At 41.6% G+C, this 21,337-nt stretch overlaps 1 protein-coding gene across 1 annotated transcript in view; it reads left to right on the plus strand.

Annotated features, from left to right (window-relative positions):
• LOC115135092 (E3 ubiquitin-protein ligase NEURL1-like) overlaps positions 1–21,337 on the plus strand; it is a 55,752-nt gene that overhangs the window by 15,476 nt on the left and 18,939 nt on the right. The window contains exons 2-3 of the mRNA XM_029669361.2: positions 717–964; positions 1,677–1,998. Of these exons, the coding sequence (XP_029525221.1) occupies positions 717–964; positions 1,677–1,998 (570 nt within the window). The remainder of the gene's footprint in view (positions 1–716; positions 965–1,676; positions 1,999–21,337) is intronic.

A 21,337-nucleotide genomic window follows, 5' to 3' on the forward strand; every position in this document is an offset into this window, starting at 1 on the left:
ACTTGTGTCGTGCACAAAGTAGATGTCCTAACCGACTTGCCCAAACTATAGTTTGTTAAAAAGAAATTTGTGAGGTGCTTGAAAAGCGAGTTATAATGACTCCAACATAAGTGTATGTAAACTTCTGACTTAAACTGTATATTTAAAGCAGGTGCTTCCACACAGGTGTGGTTTCTGAGTTAATTAACAAATTAACGTCTCATCATGCTTAGGGTAATGTGTAAAAATGCCGGACAGGGCATTTTGGCTACTATTGCTATGCCCCCCATAGGATGAAGATGCCCCCATCCACAGGGTATGAGTTGTCACTGAATGGTAGGATGAGCATGAAAATGATGTAAACCATATGCTATGGCTGTTTTTCAACCATCATCAACAAAACACCAAATTATGGAATTTCTCATGTGCGAATGGTGTCGCATCCCTCCAATAGACACTTGTAGAATCTATGCCAAGGTGCATTGAAGCTGTTCTGGTTCGTGGTGCCCAACGCCCTATTAAGACACTTTATGTTGGTGTTTCCTTTATTTTGGCAGTTACCTGTATACCCAGTCATCGCCATGACATTGAGGAAAGGCAGTTTTTATTGATTGTGTGAATGCTGCTAATCCATTGTTATATTGGCTTTGTGCATATTTAAACAGTGGATGCCATAGTAATGTTCTTTGTAGATCCGTATATCTACAGTAACTCCCCCTATGCTTCCTCCTTTTCAGATTCTCTGGGTGGCCCCTTCCCCACCACATCCCACCGCTATCACCATAAGCCCACCAAGCAATGTCTGCCCGTCCTGCAGTGTGGGAGCAGCCTGTCCTCTTTTCCCCTGCTCTTCCACCCCAGTGCCAAGGGCTCCCAGATCATCATGGACGTGGCCCAGAGGACCGTCAAGAGGCAGGCCAGCTTCTGCAATGCCATCACCTTCAGCAACCGGTCCATTGCCCTGTACGAGCAGGTCCGCCTCAAGGTATGGACAGACTGGGCAGTGGACCATGGTTATCAGCACACTGTCTTTCCTTCCTTTCTTTTAGCCTAACTGTTTTCCATTTTATGTTTGTCTGTCTGTCTCACTCACTGTGTGTTTTGCCTTCATTATTCCCCTGATTCTGTGTGGGCCAAAACAGCTTCGCCAAAGTTTCCACTTCACCTATCAGTCCATCTATGTCTCAAGTGAAAGAGCAGGGGAAGCATTGCCATGTGAGCCACTGTTATCTTGCATGGTGAAAGAAGTGTAAATAGAGGTTTTAAATGAGACAAGACAAGAATATCCCGTCTGATGATAAACAGGCATACAATATGTGTTTATTTGTGTTGTTGTTTACCATTTGGTTTGTAAAAGTTTTAACATATGGCCAACCATAATGTATTTTGGTCAATCTTAGGTTAACACAACTAATGGAATGGACTTTAGGTCATTCACCAGCTTAACTCCCTTCATCAAAATTGAATTGGGGTGGCAGGTAGCCTAGTGGTTAGTGTGTTGGGCCAGTAACTGAAAGGTTACTAGATCGAATCCCGAGCTGATAAGGTAAAAATCTGTTGTTCTGCCCCTGAACAAGGCAGTTAACCCACTGTTCCTAGGCTGCCATTGTAAATAATAATTTGTTCTTAACTAACTTGCCTAGTTAAATAAAGGATAAATAAAAAATGGTACAAACCCATTACCTGTTCCCCTCCAGATCACTAAGAAGCAGTGCTGCTGGAGCGGAGCCCTGCGTCTGGGCTTCACCTCCAAGGACCCGTCCCGCATCAACCCAGACAACCTGCCTAAGTATGCCTGCCCAGATCTGGTCTCCCAGAATGGCTTCTGGGCCAAGGCCCTGCCCGAGGAGCTGTCCAATGAGGGTAATGTCATCTCCTTCTGGGTGGACAAGAAGGGTCGTGTGTTTTACCGCATCAATGGCTCCAGCCCCATGCTGTTCTTCAGCGGGGTCCATGCCTCCGAGACACTCTGGGCTCTCATAGATGTCTACGGACTGACACGAGGGGTCCAGCTACTGGGTAAGTTTCACAGGGAGAGGGGAAAGTGTTATGGGGGTTAATGACGTTCCTTGCCAAATATTATTCCAATTCATTTTGATGAATTTCCCAAATTGACTAATGACAGCAAGTGGTGGTTAAATGTTTAAAATTGTATGTGCTGGTGGGTGTGTTTGCGTGAGGTTGGTTGTTTGGTGATGTTACTTTTGTACTACTGCTCTACCTTTCCCACACACCATCATTCCAAAATACTCCAATGGAAAAAAGATGGAGAGAGATTAGAAAGGTTGCGTAGTTACACTGTTAGCATAAAGGAAATGCCACCACAGTGGAATTTGAGAACCACTGGAAAACAAAGCATCTATTCTGAAATGCCCTGTTTGATGGGTTTACTAATTCAGGAAAAGTTTCCCATCCAACAGATTTTGAAAAGTTGAAGAACATTTTTGTAATATATAGGTAAAGTTTTTTTTTACCAGTATCTAAAGAATTACCCAGTTTGAGAGCTGTTCAATGATTAAAATTGATAGGAGCGCAGTCAGATTTTTTAAACTGAAAATAACTACAGTGCTGTGAGAAAGTACACTACACAAAATAGTGGATAAGGCTATTTCAGCCACACCCGTTGCTGACATGCAATCTCCATAGCCAAACATTGGCAGTAAAATGAGATGAGTCTGAGGGCTCTTCTAGACCAACATTGCTGCCCCTGCCATTTAAGTAAGATCTGTTACATCACTAGGCTCTCTTCCTACACAGATATCAATACAGAAAGGCTTGGTTATTGTAGTCATGAACTGCTGATGTTAATGACTCACTTAGCTAAGGCTCATCCAAAGCCCTGAGAAAAGGTTTTCTCTAATACAGTAGAGCACACCAGCATGGGCGTTTTTGAATTGTTCAGTATATACAGAATATTATCATGGTTGAGTGCCATCTCTATTCGGTATGCTCCTTCATGCAATTGTATACATAAAACAGTGCTTTTAGAGCAGAAATAGAGGGTATTAAGGAGTATATTCTGGCAAATAAGTTGGTGGGTGGAGTTGTTTTTACAAGTGATCAGATATGTTGCAATGAGTCCCGTTGTAGTGAATATGCTGTCTAACTTTCCCCTTTTGGAAATAAATTAATTTAGCTGTATTTCAAGTATGTTTTACATTTTCAAATTAAATTTGATCAAAGCATGTTTAAAAAGGTTCACTCCTTTTATTTCACAAGGTCAAGCTAACCTTTTTATCTGAAGTTCCTGAATGAAAAGCCTATTAAGGGAACTAAAACCCTAACACGGAACCCAAACCGGCTGCACGCGTGCGCCATCGTGCATAAATTTATTTTGTCCCCCTACACCAAAAGAGATGGGTGCAATAATTGAATAACATGAATTTCTACATGTATTTTGTACATGACGTGTCCGGTCTGGTCAGCATGTTAAGTCTCAGCATGATGAGTTGAATCAGTGAGTTCTTGTCAGAAAAAGATAACGGCACCCCTAAATATTATGATTCAGGTCATTATACATTATATATACAAAATTATGTGGACACCCCTTCAAATTAGTGGATTTTGCTATTTCAGCCACACCCGTTGCTGACAGGTGTATAAAATCGAGCACACAGCCATGAAATCTCCATAGACAAACATTGTCAGTAGAATGGCCTTACCCGCTAACTAGCTAGCCATTTCACATCGGTTACACCAGCCTAATCTCTGGAGTTGATAGGCTTGAAGTCATAAACAGTACAATGCTTGAAGCACAGCAAAGAGCTACTGGCAAAATGTTTGAATGTTTGAATGAATGCTTACGAGCCTGCTGGTGCCTACCATCGCTCAGTCAGACTGCTCTATCAAATCATAGACTTATTTATAACATAATAACACACAGAAATACGAGCCTTAACATGGTCGAATCCGGAAACTATCATCTCAAACAAGACGTTTATTCTTTCAGTGAAATACGGAACCGTTACGTATTTTATCTAATGGGTGGCATTCATAAGTCTAAATATTCCTGTTACATTGCACAACCTTCAATGTTATGTCATAATTACGTAAAATTCAGGCAAATTAGTTTTCAACGAACCAGGCGGCCCAAACTGTTGCATATACACTGACTCTGCGTGCAATGAACGCAAGAGAAGTGACACAATTTCACCAGGTTAATATTGCCTGCGAACCTGGATTTCTTTTAGCTAAATATGCAGGTTTAAAAATATATACTTCTGTGTATTGTATTTAAAGAAAGACATTGATGTTTATAGTTAGGTACACATTGGAGCAACGACAGTCCTTTTTCGCGAATACGTACCGCATCGATTAAATGCAACGCAGGACATGCTAGATAAACTAGTAATATCATCAACCATGTGTAGTTAACTAGTGATTATGATTGATTGATTGTTTTTTATAAGATAAGTTTAATGCTAGCTAGCAACTTACCTTGGCTTTACTGCATTCGCGTAACAGGCAGGCTCCTCGTGAGGCAGGTGGTTAGAGTATTGGACTAGTTAACTGTAAGGTTGCAAGATTGAATCCCCGAGCTGACAAGGTAAAAATCTGTCGTTCTGCCCCTGAACAAGGCAGTTAACCTACCGTTCCTAGGCCGTCATTGAAAATAAGAATGTGTTCTTAACTAACTTGCCTAGTTAAATAAAGATTAAATAAAGGTGTAAAAAAAAGAAAGAAGATTGGCCAAATCGGTGTCCAAAAATACAGATTTCCGATTGTTATGAAAACTTGAAATCGGCCCTAATTAATCGGCCATTCCGATTAATCGGTCGACCTCTAGATTCAAGATCTTGAACAACATTCTGGCCTTAAATGTCCATGTACTCTAATCTCCACCGGTACAGCCAGAAAAGGACTGGCCACCTCTCAGAGCCTGGTTCCTCACTTAGGTTCCTTCCTAGGTTTCTGCCTTTCTAGGGAGTTTCTCCTAGCCACCGTGCTTCTACATCTGCATTACTTTCTGTTTGGAGTTTTAGGCTGGGTTTCTGTATAGCACTTTGTGACATCTGCTGATGTAAAAAAAAAAAAGCTTTATAAATTGAATGCCCATGATGTTGGAATGAGATGTTCGACGAGCAGGTGTCCACATACATTTGATCATGTAGTGTATTTGCCCCCTTTCTGATTTTCAGTTTTTAAATATTTGTTTATACTGAATGTTATCAGATCATCAACCAAAACCTAATATTAGATAAAGGGAACCTGAGTTTACAAATAACAAATTAAATTATTTTATTTATTTAGTTAACAAATTTATGAAACACCCAATTCCCCTTTGATCAGTCGCTCACATCGCTGTGGAGGAAATTTGGCCCACTCTTGCATGCAGAACTGCTTTGTGGGTTTTCAAGCATGAAAAGTTATACTTTCGCCCAAAAAGTTATACTTTTGACTCATCTGTCCATAGAACGTTCTTCCAATAGTATTGGTGATCATCCAGGTGCTTCCCGATGCTTTTTGGCAAACTTCAGTCAACATTTTGGGCGACATGGGTCCCCATTATGCCTGGTGAAAACCAAACACTGTATTCCACAGTAAGAACCTCATACCAACAGTCAAGCATGGTGGTGGTAGTGTGATGGTTTGGGATGCTTCAGGACCTGGATGACTTGCCTTAAAACCTCTACAGGATTGGTGGGTCCCTAGTGGGACGGTTGAGCTAACGTAGGCTAATGTGATTAGCATGAGGTTGTAAGTAACAAGAACCTTTCCCAGTACATAGACATATCTGATATTGTCAGAAAGCTTAAATTATTGTTAATCTAACTGCACTGTCCAATGTACAGCAGCTATTACAGTGAAATAATACCATGCTATTGTTTGAGGAGAGTGCACAGTTTTGAACATGAAAAGTTATTAATAAACCAATTAGGCACATTTGGGTAGTCTTGATACAAAATTTTGAACAGAAATGCAATGGTTCATTGAATCACTCTAAAACATATAGTGGCCAAAATCTAAATTGCGCCTGGGCTGGCATAATACATTATGGCCTTTCTCTTGCATTTCAAAGATGATGGTACAAAAAATACTCTGTTCTTTTACCAGATCTAATGTGTTATTTTAATTTTATCTTTATTTAACTAGGCAAGTCAGTTAAGAACAAATTCTTATTTTCAATAACGGCCTAGGAACAGTGGGTTAACTGCCTGTTCAGGGGCAGGACGACAGATTTGTACCTTGTCAGCTCAGGGGTTTGAACTTGCAACCTTCCGGTTACTAGTCCAATGCAATAACCACTGGGCTACCCTGCCGCTCCTACATTAATTTATAATTTCCACAAACTTCAGTGTTTACTTTCAAATGGTATCAAGAATCTACATATCCTTGCTTCAGGTCCTGAGCTACAGGCGGTTAGATTTGGGTATGTCATTTTAGGCAAAAGAGAATTCTACAGGATAATTTCAGGCCATCCATCTTTGAGCTGAAGCTGAAGCACAGCTGGGTCATGCAGCAATACAATGATCCAAAGCACCCAATCAAGTGTACATGAAAATTGTTAAAAAGCAACAAATTTGAAGTTTTGGAATGGCCTAGTCAAAGTCCAGACCTAATCCCAATTGAAATGTTGTGGTAGGACTTGAAACGAGCAGTTCATGCTTGAAAACCCACAAATGTCGCTGAGTTAAAATAGTTCTGCATGCAGGAGTGGGCCAAAATTCCTTCACAGCGATGTGAGAGACTGATCAACAACTACAGTAAGAGTTGCAGTAAGGGTTGCAGTCATTGCACCTAAAGGTGGCACAACCAGTTATTGAGTGTAAGGGGCTAATTTATTTTTCAAACAGGGTAATTGGGTGTTGCAGATCTTTGTTAATTTAAATTAAATAAGTATATATTTTTTTGTTATTTGTAAGCTCAGCTTCCATTTATCCAATATTAGGGTTTTGTTGAAGATTTGATAACATTCAGGAGAAAATCATAAAGGGGGAAATACTTATAGTGGTAGTATCTTTTCCTAGATTTAGCTTAATCCTAAATTGCTCTTGTCAGAGTACAATTTTGTTTACTAAACATAATCATCACCCCTCATGGAATTAACTTTCAAACATCCCAATAATTCAATCAACATGGACTCATTTCCAATAATGATCCTCCCTCTCTATAAGGAATGGAGGCTGTCATCACCATTAATATAAATAGAAAAGGCTCCCATATATTATAGATAATACCATTTAAACTCATTTCTGGCAGTGCTAGTTGACAGCAAGCAGTGTGCTATCTGCTGTTGGGCTGTTTGGTATCCAGCGCTAGAGTGAGACTATCTGGAGTTCAGTGGGCTCGCGACGAGCTGTGATGACACACTGTGCATAGCTCTTGTTCCTCGACAGACATTAAGGAAAGATGATGTCAGGAAAATGGCTTGACTGAAGCCATTTTGCCAGACAGGAGAACAAATACAGTGTTCTCACTGAGCTAAGAAAGAGAATGTTGTGTTAGCACTGTGGAAATCACATCTTCAGCATTGGATCTCCATTCGGCTTTGTGTCTTTACCTAAACATAATCATATGCAATCCCCATTTTAACAGTGATCTACAAACATTCCATTTCAAATATATCCTAGATTTAAAAAAATGGAATGTCCAAGTAGATTCTGCCTTTATTGTAGGTTTTCAGAACAGCAGCTCTCCATATTACTGTTACCTACGAGAGACTCAAGCCTTGTTGCCCCCTACATGTCTACACTTACTATACGTGCCTACACTGACCTACAGAAACAGCAGAGCAGCCTTAGCACTCAGTCAGCTGAAGGGTACTTCACTATCAGGCTTCTTCTATAGCCTAAGAACGTCACCAGTCAAGAGCATGGTATATCTCAAAGCCCTAGTATTGCCCCGTTGGCCGCAGTTCAAGCAGCACTTAGTGCCTGAAATATGGGGCGGCCACATCAAAGACTGCCCCGGTGAACTGGCACATGTGCTCAGTTTCCTAACGGGGGACATTTTGATTCTTAATGATACTTACACTAGGAGCTGACATTAACGCTAAGCCAGCTGATAAAGGCAGACACATTTCACCTGTTGTGCGTGAAGCTATTTATCATACAATCTGTCGGGAGGTTGGTCCTATAGACTGGCTCCAGCTGTTTTCTGCAGGGACCAAATGGGGCGAGTTTAGCGAACAAACAATGCTTTGGAATAAGTGATTTTGGTTGTTCAAGTAAACACGTTAAACAAATGGAAAATGTGGGAAATGAATGAGGACCATTTTCACATTGATTCCACACTTTATAGTCTCTGGTGACCTACATTACGTGATATATATATATATATCTCTCTCAGGAAATGTATAAAATATGAGTAACTTAAAATTTGATCTAATGTGACCAATTCCATCTCCTAAATCTTGAGCAGCTCCACCACCGAGCCCTGACTCTCTTCCATCTGCGTGACAATATCTTGTCTTCAAATGAACTTCAATCCAATTTTCACTCTGTGTTCCAGTCAGAGATGCATACTCAGTCTCGGTGCATAAATGTAGCTACCCATTTCCTCTCTGGTGCCTTGCCTTTCACGTTTGATGGATTGATTTTAAAAGTGTCCCTGATCACATGTCTGGCCAGATCAGTGTAACTGTAGCAGTTCCTCAGTACCAGCCCCAAGGAGACTGCTCTGTGCTATAAATGCATTTCCCATCATATTTGTTGTGAGGCGAGACTTGAGTGATGTGGGTAGTGGCACAACACTATAGTCTAAGATACCATAGATCGTGTGTGTAAATAAAAGCAGTACAGTAGAGAAGGAGTGGAACGGACTAGAGTTTAATAAGTCACTGCCTATTCAATTCAGTTCAATTCCACATCATATGCAGACACCATTGCCCCTAGGGTCATGTAGTGATCTGGGACTTTGTTTTAACATGTCACATAGAGATAAAGTAAACACATTTCTGCAATAAATCAAATCAAGCTTTTTTCATAAAGCACATTTCAGACATGGAATGCAACGCAATGTGCTTCACAGGAAAATAAAAACATATTTAAACATATTTAAACATATTTAAACATATTTAAACATATTTACTACCCAACAAACATAAGAGGATGAAAAAAACTAAAGAATAACAATAAAAACTGTGGCCACAGTTTCGGCCGCCCTCAGGTTCTCTGTTAGGCTATAACAGAGGCTGGGGGCATAGTAACTACAGGCTGCATCTCCACTAGGCTTTGGGTTAGTTAAAAGGCCAGTGCCAGAAGACCTGAGGGACCTACTGGGTACATAACTCCAAAAGCATGTCTGACATGTATAATCGTAAATTGATTTAAAAACCAATAGAAGAATCGTAAAAAATTCTAAAACTCACAGAGACCGGTGTAATGTGTGATCTCCGTCTGGTCTTGGTCAGTACTCACTCTACAGCATTCTGTATGTTTTTGCAATTGACCAAGGACTTTTGTGGGTAGACCAGACAGGAGAGCATTACAGTAGTCAAACCTGCTTGTAAAGTAAGCATGGATGAGTCTCTCTGTATTAACCTGAATATACAGAACATTAGTAGTACATAAAATATCCAAAGAATACATTTCTGTTGAATTGACCAATGAGTTCAGTGATTTCGGGCTGTTATCTTGTTTTTAGTACCAGTAGTGGTGTTCATGTTGTCTGCCTTCATGGGGTGTTACGACACAGGATCTAAGGATCTCTAGTTCTGTTTCCTCTAAGGCTGCTACAGTAACAGGGCAGTGTAGCTCAGTAGCTAGCCACCCATGTGAGAATTCAAAGGTGATCCAGAGACTGGTGAGACTACTTGAAAGCCGAGATGGTGTTGCATAACCAGTGAAGCTAAATTAATCTGCCGGAATCAAACTGAGCCTGAGGGCTCTTCTAGACCAACATTGCTGCCCCTGCCATTTAAGTAAGATTTGTTACATCACTAGGCTCTCTTCCTACACAGATATCAATACAGAAAGGCTTGGTTATTGTAGTCATGAACTGCTGATGTTAATGACTCACTTAGCTAAGGCTCATCCAAAGCCCTGAGAAAAGGTTTTCTCTAATACAGTAGAGCACACCAGCATGGGCGTTTTTGAATTGTTCAGTATATACAGAATATTATCATGGTTGAGTGCCATCTCTATTCAGTATGCTCCTACATGCAATCGTATACATAACCACTGTGTTTTTAGAGCAGAAGTAGAGGGTAATAGGAGTTGTTTTTACTAGTTATCAGCTACTGTATGTTGCAATGAGTCCCGTTGCAGTGAATAACTTTCCCCTTTTGGAGAGAAATTAATTTAGCTTTATTTCAAGTTTGTTTTGACTTTAAAATAGTTCAGTTTTCTAGAGTAATGATCAAAGCATGTTTAAAAAGGTTCACTCCTTTTATTTCACAAGGTCAAGCTAACCTTTTTATCTGAAGTTCCTGTATGAAAAGCCTGTTACGGGAACAAAACCCTAAGTCTCACCCTGATTAGATGAATCAGAGAGTTCATGTCAGAAAAAGGTAACGGCACCCCTAAATATAATGATTCAGGTCATAATACACTATATATACAAAAGTATATGGACACCCCTTCAAATTAGAGGATTCGGCTATTTCAGTCACACCCGTTGATGACAGGTGTATAAAATCAAGCACTCAGCCATGCAATCTCCATAGACAAACATTTGCAGTAGAAAGGCCTTACTGAAGAGCTCAGTGACTTTCAACGTGGCACTGTCATAGGGTAGCAACTTTCCAACAAGTCAGTTCATCAAATTTCTGCCCTGCTAGAGCTGCCCCGGTCAACTGTAAGTGCTGTTATTGTGAAGTGGAAACGTCTAGGAGCAACAAGAGCTTAGCCGTGTAGTGGTAGGCCACATAAGCTCACAGAGCGGGATCGTTGAGTGCTAGAGCGCGTAGCGTGTAGAAATCGTCTGTCCTTGTTGCAACACTCACTACCGAGTTCAAAACTGCCTCTGGAAGCAACTTCAGCACAATAACTGTTCGTCGGGAGCTTCATGAAATGGGTTTCCATGGCCGAGCAGCCGCACACAAGCCTAAGATCACAATGCACAATGTCAAGTGTCGGCTGGAGTGGTGTAAAGCTCACCACCATTGGACATTGGAGCAGTGTAAATGCTTTCTCTGGAGTGATGAATCACGCTTCACCATCTGGCAGTCCGACGGACAAATCTGGGTTTGGCGGAGGCCAGGAACATGCTACCTGCCCCATAGTGCATAGTGCTGTTTTTTATTGTTCAGGCTTGGTCCCTTATTTCCAGTGAAGGACATTTTTAATGCTACAGCATCCAATGACATTCTAGACAATTCTGTGCTTCCAACTTTGTGGCAACAGTTTGGGGAAGGCTCTTTCCTGTGTTTAGCATGACAATGCCCATGTGCACAAAACGAGGTACATACAGAAATGGTTTGTCGAGATCGGCGTGGAAGAACTTGACTAGCCTGCACAGAGCCCTGACCTCAACCCCATCAAGCACCTTTGGGATGAATTGTAACGCAGACTGTGAGCCACGCTTAATAGCCCAACATCAGTGCCCGACCTCCCTTATGCTCTTGTTGCTGAGTGGAAGCAAGTCCCCGCAGCAATGTTCCACATCTAGTGGAAAGCCTTCCCAGAAGAGTGGAGGCTGTTATTACAGCAAAGGCAGGACCAACTCCATATTAATGCCCATGATTTTGGAATGAGATGTCCACATACTTTTGGTCATGTAGTGTACCTCCCTTTCGTGGCTGAAAATGGTGGGAAATCACACAGCTTTTTAACGACATGAACGGATTATGTGCTAATCTGACTGAAACCAAAGTTCTGTTCTATAACACAACTGTTTGTTTATGGGACAATCATAGAATTAGGAATTAGAATCATTTAATAGGATCTCTATAGATGCAGTGAAGGAGTCAATGGAGCACAGATGTTCCATTGACCAGATTGGCACACATTCAACAAATCTGATCTAACAAAGTGGATATTCATCAAATCTGTCATTATTTATTGTCATTATTTCTGTATTGTAACAGGCCCACAATGTGGTTACTTAAGTCCGATTTGGATATATTTGTCTGTTTTCGCTGCATGTAGAAGTAATCCCTTTTCAGGTTTAGAAGAAGTGACTGCTAAATGCTAACTCCCGTTCGTATGAGCTGGTTAGCATAGCTAGCATACAGAAATTGGTGGTGGTAGTCAGTCGTTTTTAACTGTAATACAGTTGGAAATGATGACATTAACCTGTGATGGCGTTGACATCCATACAAGCGTTAATGTCAGATTTTTACCTCAACATAGTGTGAAATACACATACTGTATAAACAATAGCCTAAATGTAGGCACATTTTGCTGGGGGACAATGAGGAGACTCTGAATCTTTCCCCCACGGTCCTTTCTCCCATGTGTTTCCATGGCAATTCCATTGTTTTGGTCGTTTTCAATTGACCTCTTTACCATATCTATGGGAACAATGCTCATGAGACTGTGGCATTCAGGCAATGTCTCACAGGCAGGGTTGCCAGGTTTAGTTAAAATTGACCTCTGAAAAACCATCCACAAGGCCTGAAAACTATCCCAAATATTTTGCAGTAAGAGAAGAGTTTCCACATTTATCCAATAAACCCTTTTTATTGAGCGAATTAAGAAGGAATATCAACGTCATTTTTAACAACGTAGGAAAATAAGAAAAATGTGGATTTCCATCAAATGAATTATTGCAAGTTTAAGAATGTCGCGAGAGAAGATAAATCGCCCTTATTAAACTCTCCAGATCATTTTAATTAATGTATGTCGATTTAACATGTTTTGACTGCTATGATTAAGCAACATGGCCCAAGAAGGTGTGGTATATGGCCAGTATACCACTGCTAAGGGCTGTTCTTAGGACATAGCACATGGCCGTGGTATATTGGCCATATACCACAAAGAACAGCCCTCAGCTGCCGTGATATACTGGCCATATATCACAAACCCCTGAGGTGCCTTATTGCTATTATAAACTGGTTACCAACATAATTAGAGCAGTAAAAAAGTGTGTTTTTGTCATTCCCCTTGTACATGTCTGATATACCATGACTTTCAACCAATCAGCATTCAGGGCTCAAACCACCCAGGTTGTAATTGTAAATTAATCCCATTTGTGCATGTGCATAACTATAGATAAACCCGACAGAGTTTGAATGATGAAAGTTGGACAAAGGATCTCAATCTCTGTGCAAGAAACTTTTGGACAAACTTCAAAAAACAAATGTTAGGCTATTTTCTGGCAATTGTGGCATTTTTATGTGCCAGATGTTGAGGCTCCCCCCACTTCGGTGGCGCATCTGGTGCAGGGATCATCGCCGGGGCCTCCGGTCCGTAGATCGTTGTTGGAGACTCCAGGCTAGGAACCCACCCTGTAAGCTCCGGACTGGGGAGCGTCGCAGGAGGCTCCGGACTGGGGACCGTCGCTGGAGGCTCTGGACTACGGACCGTCGCTGGAGGCTCCGGACTGGGGACCGTCGCTGGAGACTCCGGACTGCAGACTGTCGCTGGAGGCTCTGTGCCATTGGTCACATGGGTGCATGGAGCTGGCACAGGATATACTGGACCGTGGAGGTGCACTGGAGTTCTGGAGCGTAGAGCTGGCACAACCCGTCGTGGCTGAATGCTCACTTTAGCCCGGCAAGCGGGCAAGTGCGGGGCACTGACACAGGACGCACTGGGCTGTGCAGGCGCACTGGAGGCATAGTGCGTACAGCCGGCGTAGGATATACTGGGCCGTGGAGGCGGACTGGAGGTCTGGAGCGTAGAGCTGGCACAATGCGTCCTGGCTGGATGCTCACCCTAGCCAGGCAACTGTGGGGTGCTGGCAGAGGACGCACTGGGCTGTGAAGGCGCACCGGAGACACAGTGCGCAGAGCCGGTGCAGGATATCCTGGGCCAAAGAGACACACCCTGACCTAACCAAACATAGAGAATAATAAGGATCTCTAAGGTCAGGACGTCACAATTATTACATCTGTTTGCCAGCTCCAGGTAAGCTACACAAGTGGCACAAATGGATTTGCATTGACTCCAGTGATATTGTCATTTCAATATATATTTATTGTGTAAAATAGTAGTCTATAGTAGCCTGCAATGGCATAGAAATGAATAGCCAACTTGATGGTCAACAGATGCAGATGTAGCCTATCACTCTCCACATTTAATGTAATTTTCATTGTGGACTTTTTCCCCGTAACACAAGCACGCGATGGAGTTCCATAACTTCCATTTCAAATTTCCACTCGCTCAGCGCTCCAGACCCTAGAACTGAGCAAAACCCTTCCCTTGATACTGTTATGTATAAGAAAAGTCAACATTAGAATGCAGTTGACTTTAAACCACCTCTGAGCAAATTTATATAAAGAGCTCTAGTGCACCTAAAGTTGTTTTCCAATGCTTTGTCGCCATTCTATAATTTCTAGTGAGTTAATGTTTTATGGAAAAAGGGTGTCTCCATAAATCTAAATAGCCTACCTACAACTGGTAAAAATGTGTCACGACTGGCTCTGTCTCCGTGACTCGGCTGCTTCTGCTGCAGAACCTCTCAACCAGTGCTCCCAATGCACACACACCCCTCCAGGCCCTCCCCCTCTCCACCATTCACTCACTCACTCAATAATGAACAACATGCTCATGCCTGATAGTCATAAGCAGCAGGTCACAGTTATATATATACATCTTCCTGGATGGTTGGGAGAAGTTGCTCTCGGAGGATGTGTTGGTACCATTCTTTATTCATGGCTGTGTTCTTAGGCAAAATTGTGAGTGAACCCACTTCCTTGGCTGAGAAGCAACCCCACACATGAATGGTCTCAGGATGCTTTACTGATGGCATGATACAGGACTGATGGTAGCGCTCACCTTGTCTTCTCCAGACAAGCTTTTTTCTGGATGCCCCAAAAAATCAGAAAGGGGATTCATCAGAGAAAATGACTTTACCCCAGTCCTCAGCAGTCCAATCCTTGTACCTTTTGCAGAATATCAGTCTGTCCCTGATGTTTTTCCTGGAGAGAAGTGGCTTCTTTGCTGCCCTTCTTGACACCAGGCCATCCTCCAAAAGTCTTTGCCTCAATGTGTGTGTAGATGCACTCACACCTGCCTGCTGCCATTCCTGAGCAAGCACTGTACTGGTGGTGCCCCGATCCCGCAGCTGAATCAACTTTAGGAGACGGTCCTGGCGCTTGCTGGACTTTCTTAGGCGCCCTGAAGCTTTCTTCACAACAATTGAACCGCTCTCCTTGAAGTTCTTGATGATCCGATAAATGGTTGATTTAGGTGCAATCTTAATGGCAGCAATATCCTTGCCTGTGAAGCCCTTTTTGTGCAAAGCAAGGATGACGGCACGTGTTTTCTTGCAGGTAACCATGGTTGACAGAGGAAGAACAATGATTCCAAGCACCACCCTCCTTTTGAAGCTTCCAGTCTGTTATTCGAACTCAATCAGCATGACAGAGTGATCTCCAGCCTTGTCCTCGTCAATACTCACACCTGTGTTAACGAGAGAATCGCTGACATGAAGTCAGCTGGTCCTTTTGTGGCAGGGCTGAAATGCAGTGGAATTATTTGGGGGGATTCTGTTCATTATTTTGCAATTAATTGCAATTAATCTGATCACTCTTCATAACATTCTGGAGTATCATACAAACTGAGGCAGCAGACTGAAAATTAATATTTGTGTCATTCTCAACTTTTGGCCACGACTGTAGCTTAAGAAACTATGTTGATTAAATTAATAACAGATGACAATATTCTGACTATCTCTGACCCTCACTTAGACAATACCTATATAACATTTACAGAGAAGACAGAAATGGGAGGGAGGGTGTACCTAGTCAGTTGTACAACTAACTGCATTCAACTGAAATGTATCTTCTGCTTTTAACCCAACCCCACTGAATCAGAGAGGTGCGTGGGGCTGTCTTAATCAAAATTACGGATTGCCTCTTATCCGCTCGTTGTCTCATTATGCCATAGTTTGTACATCTCAATTGTCAGTAGAGACCACATTTGTTTTAGCAAGTCAGCCATTTCAGCTATGTTTTTTAAAAAGGCAGAAAACGAGGCTGAATGAACTGTTTCGCTGCCAGACAAGGCTCTGCTGATAGCCATGTGTAACAGTGGTAAGGTGATGGGACTGCTGTTGGGACTCTGTTGTGACAGCTTTATGTAGGCCCTAACAGTTTGTGGGCACCGTTTGTCACCGTTATATTCCAATTAATGTATTGTTTAGTGTTGTGTAGTGTCTTTTCTGGTATGCATCTACATTTTTTGTTTTTGTTTGCCTCACCAAAATCGCCACTGTATATATATTTTAAGACAAATGCAATGGTGGCCGCGACATCTTTTTCAAAGTAGCCCAATTTAGCGAGAAAACCGTGAACATGACAACACTGCTCACAGGTGTTGCTGTGTTCTTACACAACCTGGTCTCAGAGCATTTCATATTATTCTGTAAGTAAATCCAAGACACTCCATTTAGTATGATACAGTGCATTTGGAAAGTATTCAGACCCCTTGACTTTTTCCACATTTTGTTACGTTACAGCCCTATTTTAAAATTATTTAAATAGATTTTCTCTCATCAATCTACACACACTACCCCATAATTATAAAGCAAAAACAGTTTTTTATTAATTTTTGCAAAAGTATAATAAAGAACTGAAATATCAATATTCAGACCCTTTACTCAGTACTTTGTTGAAGCACCTTTGGCATCGATTACACTCTCGAGTCTTCTTGGGTATAACGCTACAAGCTTGGCACACCTGTACTTGGGGAATTTCTCCCATTCTTCTCTGCAGATCCTCTCAAGCTCTGTCATGTTGGATGTGGAGCATCACTGCACAGCTATTTTCAGGTGTCTCCAGAGATGTTCGATCGTGCCATCTACCCAAGATGGTGTAGCAGTCAGACATCTTTGTCTTGTCTCGTCCCATGTGTATATATATTTTTCTTCGCAATCTTTTTCATATTTTTCCTAAACATCAACTTCAAAATACTCTCCTGCAACTCGCCTCACCCAATGTGGTGTGGATCTGTTTGTTTTTTCCTAAAGTATTTCTATTTACCTCCGAACTGGAATACCTCAACTGAAGCTAGCTAGCTAACTAGCTACCAGCTATCAGTCAGCTAACCACTGCTAGAGGTCATCAGCTAACCTTTAGCTCGGAAAGCTCTCGCCAGTTCGTACAACGCGTTTCAAACCAGAGCATACCGCACCTATTTTTCTCTCCATATCCCTGAATTCCAGGCACGACGTCCACTGAAGGCCCATTCTGCTAACCTGCTAGGCCTGCTAGCTACCTAGAGTTACTTGGAACCCTACTAATTCCACGACTGGTCTATCAACGTCATCGCACGAAGAGGCAAAAACAGACTTACCCCCATCGTGACGTCCCCCATAGGCTAACTTGCTATCCCCGGTCTGCTAACTGCTAGCTTGCCTGCCCCGTTCTGCTAACTGCTAGCTTGCCTGCCCCGTTCTGCTAACTGCTAGCCCCTACTAACTGCTTGCTTGCTAACCCGGTCTGCTAACTGCTAGCTTGTTTAGCCCCGGCCTACTAACTGTTAGCGTGTTAGCATCGGCCTACTAACTGTCTGAATCGCCGTGTCCCTAGTCAGCCCAACCACTCACTGGACCAATATGTTCACTTGGCTACGCATGCCTCTCTCTAATATCAATATGCCTTGTCTATTACTGCTCAATATGCCTTAACCAACCATGTTGTCCCACCTCCTACATATGAGATGACATCACCTGGTTTAAATGATTATATCTCTTTCATCATTACTCAATGCCTAGGTTTACCTCCAATGTACTCACATCCTACCTTACCTTTGTCTGTACACTATGCCTTGAATCTATGCTATCGTGCCCGGAAACCTGATCATTTTACTCTGTGTTCCGAACGTGCTAGACGGCCAGTTCGTGTAGCATTTAGCCGTACCCTTATCCGAATTCTCCTCTGTTCCTCTGGTGATGTAGACTTGGATAGTAATACAGCACTCTGCAGGCTATCTTTGCAGTAGATTGCAACACCGCCACCGGAAGTGGCTTCCGTCTGGCCACTCTACCATAAAGGCCTGATTTGGTGGAGTGCTGCAGATATGGTTGTCCTTCTGGAAGGTTCTCCCATCTCCACAGAGGAACTCTTGAGCTCTGTCAGAGTGACCATCGAGTTCTTGGTCACCTCCCTGACCAAGAACTTTCTTACCCGATTGCTCAGTTTGGCCAGGCAGCCAGCTTTAGGAAGAGTGTTGGTGGTTCCAAACGTCTTATAACTTCAATGCTGCATACATTTGTTGCTACCCTTCACCAGATCTGTGCCTCGACACAATCCTGTCTCGGAGCTCTACGGACAATTCCTTCAACCTCATGGCTTGGTTTTTGCTCTGACATGCACTGTCAACTGTGGGACCTTTATATAGACGGTTGTGTGCCTTTCCAAATCATGTCAAATGAATTGAATTCACAACAGGTGGACTCCAATCAAGTTGTAGAAACATCTCAAGGATGATCAATGGAAACAGGATGCACCTGAGCTCAATCTTGAGAGTCATAGCAAAGGGTCTGAATACTTACAGTTGAAGTCGGGAAGTTTACCTACACTTAGGATGGAGTCATTCAAGTTCGTTTTTCAACCACTCCACAAATTCCTTGTCTACGAACTATAGTTTTGGCAAGTTGGTTAGGACATCTACTTTGTGCATGACAGAGGTAATTTTTCAACAATTGTTTACAGACAGATTATTTCAGTTATAATTCAATGTATCAAAATTCCAGTGGGTCAGAAGGTTACATACACTAAGTTGACTGTGCCTTTAAACAGCTTGGGAAATTCCAGAAAAGTATGTCATGGCTTTAGAAGCTTCTAATAGGCTAATTCAAGTAAAGTAACAAAATGGGGAAAAATGGGAAGGGATCTGACTACTTTCCGAATACACTGTATGTCACGTTTGGTAGTGTTACATAAGACTGATGGTTACTTAAGGCAAAAACGAAAGTAGAGTGGTTAGTGTGTGTGGATAGGAGGGAGGGACGGAGGGTATATAACATGAATGTCTAGCAACCCAAAGGTTGTGAGTTTGAATATCATCATGGGAAACTTTATCATTTTAGCTAATTAGCAACTTTTCAATTACTTAACATGTAAGCTAACCCTTCCCCTAACCTTAACCATTCACCTAACCCTAACCTTAACCCTTTTAGCTAACCATTCCCCTTAACGTAACCCTTTAACCTAACTCCTAAACTTAACATTTACCCTAACCCCTAGCCTAGCTAACATTAGCTAACATTAGCCACCTAGCCAGAATTTGTAACATACAAGTTTAGCAAATTTGTAAAATATTGTAGGTTTTGCAAATTTGTAACATATAATATGAATTGTAATATCATATGGATGATGGACATCCACAAATTAATACATACCATACAAAATGTAGTGGTTCTGATTTAAGTACAGACGAATACGAAATTCTCTGAGACCAGGTTGTCTTACAGGGTAAATAAGCAGTTTGTTCATCTGTGAATATAAGTAAGCCTTTTATGGATGAGGGGTATTTGGAGCTAGAAGTTAGTTTACTGGAGTTAGATTAATCACTTTATCACTGACAAAGTGCTAGTGGTCCGTGAAGCTAGAGGTAGTGTCCCTGTAGTCATATTAAGGAAGATATAAAATGATGTCCAGATTCAGGGTAAAATATAATCTTGTGGAAGCTAAGGACTAGCTTAATATCATGGTGTGTGTTGCCATACATTATATGTCAAGGTGTGAGAAATAGAATACTGGTCGTCTCATACAAATAACATTGGGAATGAAGATGAAATTGAATTCAACTCGCATGGGAATAGAATATTGCTCTCTAGTAAAAATGGACAATTGGTCAACATGTACTGGATGAAAAAACTCATTGTAACATTTGATTAAAACATAACATGTATTGTGGAAAAGACACCTTTTTACTCTTTTAAATCACTCATGCATGCCATGTTATACTGGTCAATGTGAACTGAAACTCTTTGAATATTTTCTTTTGCAATTGGATTATTCTAGGGCTGTCTTGACCCTATTGTACACGGCTTTCCTAACCTGTTTGTTTTTGTCAACAATCACACGCACATAGAGCTTACTTTTTTTGTTTTACTTGTCACCGTAGATGTTATCTGGGGCTGCACATGGTCTCCATCTGTGGATAGGAATAGTTTTCAATCAGGCTAGATCAGATTTGTACAATCTGGCCATTGAAGCAGCCAGCCAAACAGGCCAGGGTTTATTCAAGGGCGACGCAGGTGAATGTAGGTTTGTTTAACCTCTGGTCATTCTAAAGCAGCACTAGCGACAGCATTGAAACAACATTTACACTAAACAAAATAGTAATGTCTATCTGTATGTACCATCTACTGTATGCTGCTCTGTACCATCACTCATTCATATATCCTTATGTACATATTCCTTATCCCCTTACACTGTGTATAAGACAGTAGTTTTGGAATTGTTAGTTAGATTACTTGTTGGTTATCACTGCATTGTCGGAACTAGAAGCACAAGCATTTCGCTACACTCGCATTAACATCTGCTAACCATGTGTATGTGACAAATAAAATTTGATTTGATTTATGTCTTTGAGTGGCACTGCTTACAGCTTATGTATATTCACTGATACCCACTTGTGTGTTACATACTACAGTTGCGGCCAAATATATAGATACCCTTTTCTTAAATAATTCCAGATTTCTTCTAAAATAAAATAAAGCAACTTTGTGACCACACCTTGTTATTGGAGTTTCAACGTTGCAGAACCTATTTTATTTTTGTAAAATTTCATTTTATCATTTTAATTCAGAGAATAAAGATTAATGACGAGAACAAAGTTGTACACAGCCCCGGAGCTAGTACTTGGTTGTACAGCCTTTGGCCGAGACAATTGAAGACAAACGCTACATGTAGCCACCAATGAGCTTGCTGCACCTTTCTACTGGCAATTTGGCCCACTTTTCGGGCTGAAAATTGCTCTAATTCAACCCAGTGTCCAAAACATGTGTCTCTGTTGAAGGTTGTGGGTCTTCCAGCAGGAAAACAACCCCAAACGCACATTAAAAAACCCACCCAGGAATGGTTCAAAAGAGATGCTGGACTGTTCTGGAGTGGCCAGTGAAGTGTCCAGGTCTGAATCACATCCTAAACCTATGGCAAGATCTGAAAACAGCAGTTGATTGAGGGCACCCCGCAAACATAGAAGAATTACAGCAGTTTGCTACTGAAGAGTGGACCAGTAGAAAGGTGCAGCAAGCTCACTGATGGCTACAAGAAACATTTCTTGGCAGTTTAACTTGGCCAAAGGCTGTACTAGTGTCTATAATTTTGTATGTGTCAAACTTACGTTTACAATAATTG

The sequence above is a fragment of the Oncorhynchus nerka genome, linkage group LG10 (assembly GCF_034236695.1).
Source record: "Oncorhynchus nerka isolate Pitt River linkage group LG10, Oner_Uvic_2.0, whole genome shotgun sequence".
NCBI lineage: Eukaryota > Metazoa > Chordata > Actinopteri > Salmoniformes > Salmonidae > Oncorhynchus > Oncorhynchus nerka.